Source organism: Lynx canadensis, chromosome C1 (assembly GCF_007474595.2).
Source record: "Lynx canadensis isolate LIC74 chromosome C1, mLynCan4.pri.v2, whole genome shotgun sequence".
Lineage (NCBI taxonomy): Eukaryota > Metazoa > Chordata > Mammalia > Carnivora > Felidae > Lynx > Lynx canadensis.
The window spans coordinates 48,337,663-48,343,667 of record NC_044310.1 but is presented as its reverse complement, the minus strand read 5'-3'; the positions used below and the strand labels follow the sequence as shown (position 1 = coordinate 48,343,667).

Below are 6,005 nucleotides of genomic sequence, written 5' to 3'. Positions count from 1 at the left end.
GGCGAGGATGTGGAGAAAGGGGAATTCTTTTGCCTTGCTGGTGGGAATGCAAACTGGTGCAGCCACTCTGGAAAACAGTATGGAGGTTCCTCAAAAAAATTAAAAATAGAGCTACCCTATGACCCAGAAATTGCACTACTAGGTATTTATCCAAAAGATACAAATATGCTAATTCAAAGGGGCACATGTCCCTGTAAACAATCTTTAGAGCAGCACTGTCAACAATAGCCAAATTGTGGAAAGAGCCCAATATCCATCGACTGACGGAATGGATAAAGATGTGGTATATATATATATACAATGGAGTATTACTTAGTGATCAAATCCTGCCATTTGCAACAACATGGGTGGAACTAGAATGTATTATGCTAAAAGAAATGAGTCAGTCAGACAAAGACAGATATCATATGATTTCACTCATATATGGAATTTAAGAAACACAACAGATGAACATAAGGGAAGGGAAGGAAAAACAAGATAAAAACAGAGAGGGAGGCAAACCATAAGAGACTCTTAAATACAGAGAACAAACTGAGGGTTGCTGGAAGGGAGGTGGGTGGGTGGATGAGCTAAAATGGATGATGGGTATTAAGGAGGGCACTTGTTGGGATGAGCACTGGGTGTTACATGAAAGTGATGAATCACTAAATTCTACTCCTGAAACCATTATTACACTGCGTGTCAACTAACTTGGATTTAAATTAAAAAAAATAAAATGATGTTTATGGACTGACCTGTAGTGACTTTTCTTCCCTACCTGCTGAAGTCTACGTGTCCTCTATCCAAACTCATCTGAATTATGGCGGCTCTAGAGCCAACATTAGTGGTTACTCTTGGGTCTGGAATGTTGTGTGTGAGTGTGTATATGTACAAATGTGTATGTCTATGTGTGTTTATGCATGTGTTATGGTATCAACCTTCTTTTTTTTTTTTCTTCAAATACTTGTCTCCATCGAAAGCTTTTATAGTCTTTATGTTTTTTTTTAGTTTCCTTTAATCTGGAAACTTTACACAGCCTTTCTTTGTCTTTATGACACAGGCATTTTTGAAGAATATAGCCCATTAAAAAATAGAATGCTGCCCATTTTGGGTTTGTCTGATGTTTTTTTTATGATTAGATTCAGGCTATGCATTCCCAGCCAGACTGATGCTGTGACCTCAGGCTAGCACATCTAGAGGCACGTGATGTCCATCTACCCATATGAAGCTAATTTTCATCCCCCAATCAAGATGCTGTCCCATTTCTTCCCTGTATAGTTAATGTTGTTTCTCCTCTTGTAAGTACTAAACAATCTGGGAGGAGACATTTTAAGACCACGCATACATCCTGCCACTTGATAAAATTCCCTCCTGGATCCACTGATGATTCCTACCAGTACCTATTTTTAACATGGTAATTGCAAGATGAGGATTCTGTCATTAAATGCAGTATCTGACTCTAGATTGGATCCTACACAGGAGGGGCGGGGGGATGCCATAAAGGACACTGAGTTGTTGACAAAACAGGAATATGAGTGAAAATTAAATAAAAGTGCTATATAAAAAGTCTAAGGAAATTCACTCTCAAATGACTCAAAAATTCACGTGTGTGTATGTACATATACATGTATATATATGTGTGTGGAAAGAACGTACAATTGGTAAAGCCAATGGGGTGAATATTAGAGGTAAAAGATGCATGGGTGTTCCTTGCATAATTCCTATTCTTGCAACTTTTCTGTAAGTTTGAAATTATTTCCAAATAAGACGTTAATAAAAGGCTTTCAGCCACCCTATAAAATAAACATTAGCCGTCATACCTAAAGCAATGCAAGTCTTTCATTTGATGGCTGACAGTGACTCAACCAGTGCAAGCTGTCCCTGGGCTGAATGGGCTCCAAGGTCTCGTCCCATGGGAGACCCTATAACCTTATGGAAAACTTCTGTCTTTATGGTAGTGTCTGCAGAAACTGCTAACTACATCATGGTGGTATTTTGGGATGGAAGACTCTAGTTCTGGTTGCACACGTCTCGGTTGCCTTTATTAAGAGACGATACAGAAATGATAGAGTGATACCTAAAGGGTCTCGAATATAAGATAAGACAGAAATCCCTGATGTAGTGACGCAGAACCTTCTGGCACTGGCACCTGCACGCTCTGCTCAGTCTCCTTTCATGATTGCTGCATATTCCTTCTGGTGTTCAACCAGCTTCAGGAATACTTGGTATTTCTTGTCATAGTATCTGTGGGAGAAAAATGAATATGCTGAATGATCTCAGACACAACCGCGATGCAGCTTCCCCTTATATTCAGAAGAACAGGAATATATCCCTTATGGTCATGCAGACGTCTCCCATTTTGTGAATGCTTCTAGCATCCTGAGCAATGGATCAGCATGATTCATCGCTATTATCCTTAACCTACGTGGGGTGTTATTATTCTCATTGTAGAAGGGAAGACATTTGCTCAGAGAGGCGTATCTAAAGTAGGACAGCTAAAGACTGGCGAGGCTGGAATGCAGACTGAGGTCTGTCTGACTTCACAGCCTCCACTATAACATACTAAGAGGCTTAGGCTCAACATAGGCCCCTTCTCACTCCCAGCTTTCATAAATATTTCATTTATGACTAGCCCCAGGTTTGATGACTGGTTTAAAAACCACAGCCCGAAAAGAGAAGAGACTGAACATTTTCATCACCCTTTGTGGATTCCACACCTACATTTCCTTTGCAGACTGCTTTATCTGGGAGTACAATCCTGTGAAAATGTCACTAAGGCCTTCCCTCTAGTTGTGCCCTGCCGTCCAGGCATCCCCGGGTGGATCTTGCCCTCCCATCCTCCTCTCCATCTGGGTCCTGGTAGACTTGTTATCCCTGGACCTGTTAGAATGTGGTGTTGGCCACAAGGCAGCCTGATTTTGAAAGGGATAATAGCAGCTAAGACAAATTATACTTGAACACTTGTAACTTTGTCTTTACTCCTCTTGGTTGGGAGGGGCTGACATGAGGTGGGGTTGACATGGGATTGAGGAAGCCAACTTCCTTCCAGAGGACTTCTTTCCTGAGAACTCCTTCCAAAAGAGTTCTTTCCAGAACATTCCAGAATCTACCAAGCCATGTGTGACCCTGGGTAAGTTCCTTAATCAATTTGTATCTAAATTTCTTTATCTGTAAATGGGAATAATTATAGAATCTACCTCAATAGAGCCGTTAGGTGAATTAAATGAGGCAATGAATGAAAAACACTGAGAATAGTGTCCGGATCTTAGGGTTATCAGTGCCAATTATGGTTACTACATTAAAAAAAATTAATATTCCAACATTATCAACACTCTTGCACTAAGTAGATTCTACTAAAACCCATTCTATGAGCCTCGAAATTTATTAATCATAGAATGATTTTGGGGACAGAAGTTTTCTCCTTCTAACAATACTCTATGACAATTTACCATTAAATACTTCTTATATTATATGAGATGGATATCTCCATTCTGGAATATCAAACCTGTTCGAAGGGGGTTTGGGTCAATAACCTTCTCATATACTTCAAGATTTTCAATTTTTATTTTTTATTTTGTTTTTTAAATATTTATTTTTGAGAGAGAGTCTGAGCAGGGGAGGGGCAGAGAGAGAGAGAGGGGGACAGAGGATCCCACGTGGGCTCTGCACCGACAGCAGAGAGCCCAACGTGGGGTTCAAACTCATGAACCATGAGATCATTACCTGAGCCAAAGTTGGACACTTAACCAACTGAACCACCCAGGTGCCCTGAAGATTTTCAATTTTAATCCTGACAACTTTGCAGCAACTTTGTTCATTGGTCCTATTCTTTGCCCAGTGGAAGAAGTATTGGCTTCACAGGCAGAGAAGTCTGGGTGACTTTGGGCAACTTTAAAAAAAACTTTTCTTTTTGTTATTTTAGAGAGAGAGAAAAAGAGCATGAGCGGGGAGAGGGGCAGAGAGAGAGAAAGAGAGAATCTTAAGCAAGCTCCATGCTCAGTGCAGAGCCTGATGTAGGGCTTGATCCCACGAACCTGGGATCATGACCTGAGCCAAAATTAAGAGTCAGACACTCAGCCAACCAAGCCACCCAGGTGCCCCTGGACAACTTCTTTAAATGGTGTCTCCGTTTCCCTGCCGTAAGAGGGATGATAACCGTACCTCCGTCACAGATTGACTGAATTTTAGTCATGAAATATTCTGTGAGCTGTCAAGTGTTCACAAGTAGGGATTAATGTTGTTCTTATATCCTTCCATTATCCTGGAACACCAAAAGATGGATAGACTACATTTTTCCTTTTTTTTACACATGGGAAGCTGAGGTCCAAGGCACATTTTCCCCCTGTGCTTTTTCCTTTTCTCAAAAAATGTTTTATTGTAAAATACACATAACATGAAATTTAGCCATTTTTAAGTATACACCGCAGTGGCATTAAATACACTCACACTGCTGTGCAACCATCACCATTCCATCCACAGCTCTGTCTTCAGCTTGCAAAACTAAAACTCTGTGCCCATGAAACACCAACTCCTCCCTCTTCCTGCAGCCCATGGCAACCACCATTCCACTTTCTCTATGAATTTGACTCTATGTACTTCATATAAGTGGAACCCTATAATATTTGTCCTTTTGTGACTGGCTTTTTTCACTTAGCATCATGCCCTCAAGGTTCATCCATGTTGTGACCCTGGGTAAGTTGTTTAATCCATTTGTGTCTAAATTTCTTTATCTGTAAATGGGACTGACACATGTTGTGGCATGTGTCAAAATGTCCTTCCTTTTTAGGGCTGAATAATATTCCACTGTATGTATGTACTTTTCTTTAGCCATTCACCCGCCACTGGCTACATGGGTTGCTTCCGCATTTTAGCCACTGTGAACAATGCTGCTATGAGCATGTGAGTAGAAATTTCTGTTTGAGATGCTGATTTCAGTCCTTTTGGGTACATACCCAGAAGCAGAATTTCTGGATCATATGGTGATTCTATTTTTAGCTTTTGAGGAACCACCACAGTGGCTGCATCATGTCATGCTTCTCCCAATGGTGTACAAGGGATCCAATTTCTCCGTATCCTTGTTGACACTTGTTATTTTCTCTTTTTTCATGGTAATCATCCTAATGGGTGTAAGGTGGTATCTCACTGTAGGTTTTGATTTGCATTTCCCTAATTATTAGCAATGTTGAACATCTCCTCATGTGCTTGTTGGCCATTTGTATGTAATCTTTAGAGGGATATCTACTCACGATTGGTGCCCACTTTTGATTTGGGTTGTTATTGTTGTTGTTTAGTCTTTTTTTTTTAATTTTTTTTAACGTTCATTCATTTTTTTGAGAGACAGAGACACAGCGTGAATGGGGGAGGGGCAGAGAGGAGACACAGACTGTGAAGCAGGCTCCAGGTTCTGAGCTGTCAGCACAGAGCCCAAGGCGGGGCTTGAACCCACGAACTGCGAGATCATGACCTGAACTGAAGTCGGACGCTTAACCGACTGAGCCACCCAGGCGCCCCTATTGTTGTTGAGTCTTAAGAGTACTCTGTACATTCTATGTATTAATCCTTTATTAGATATATGATACACAAATATTTTCTCCTATTTTGCAGATTTCCTTTTTACTCTGTTGATCCTTCTCTTTGAAGCACGGCTTTTTTTTCCCCAGGGCACTTTTAAGTGACTACGTTTACAGATAAATTTGGTCTGGGTAGAAGGATGAGATTGAGGATCTTTCTGAAAAAAGCATATTGAACCAGAGTCACTAGATTATGCTCTCTGTGGTCCTAAATTTTAAAATCAGCTGAATTTCCTCTCTTCTTATTCTCCCCACACTCAGTCAGTGGCTTCTGTGGGGCACAGACCTAAGTAAACGTCTCGTACAGATAGTAATGTGACTTGAAGTACTGAGGAGATGCTGAAGTCTTTCATAAGGAAGTGTTAGCTTTCGACTTGCAAACCTTGGGCTGCCTGTAGATGGTGCTAGAGCACCACATGTGCTGCCTCCCCAGAGGAGGGCTCCCAGCTGACAAGC

The 6,005-nt window shown here is 41.0% G+C and overlaps 1 protein-coding gene across 10 annotated transcripts in view; it reads right to left on the bottom strand.

Moving 5' to 3' along the window:
• Positions 1-1,993: 1,993 nt before the first annotated feature.
• FGGY (FGGY carbohydrate kinase domain containing) overlaps positions 1,994-6,005 on the bottom strand; it is a 417,073-nt gene continuing 413,061 nt past the window's right edge. For 8 of the 10 annotated variants that reach the window (XM_030323871.1, XM_030323875.1, XM_030323876.1 and 5 more), the window contains one exon: positions 1,994-2,223. In XM_030323871.1, coding sequence (XP_030179731.1) covers positions 2,142-2,223 — 82 coding nt within the window. In that variant the 3' untranslated portion in view covers positions 1,994-2,141. The remainder of the gene's footprint in view (positions 2,224-6,005) is intronic. The other 2 variants (XR_003970648.1, XR_003970649.1) reach the window with 2 other exon arrangements.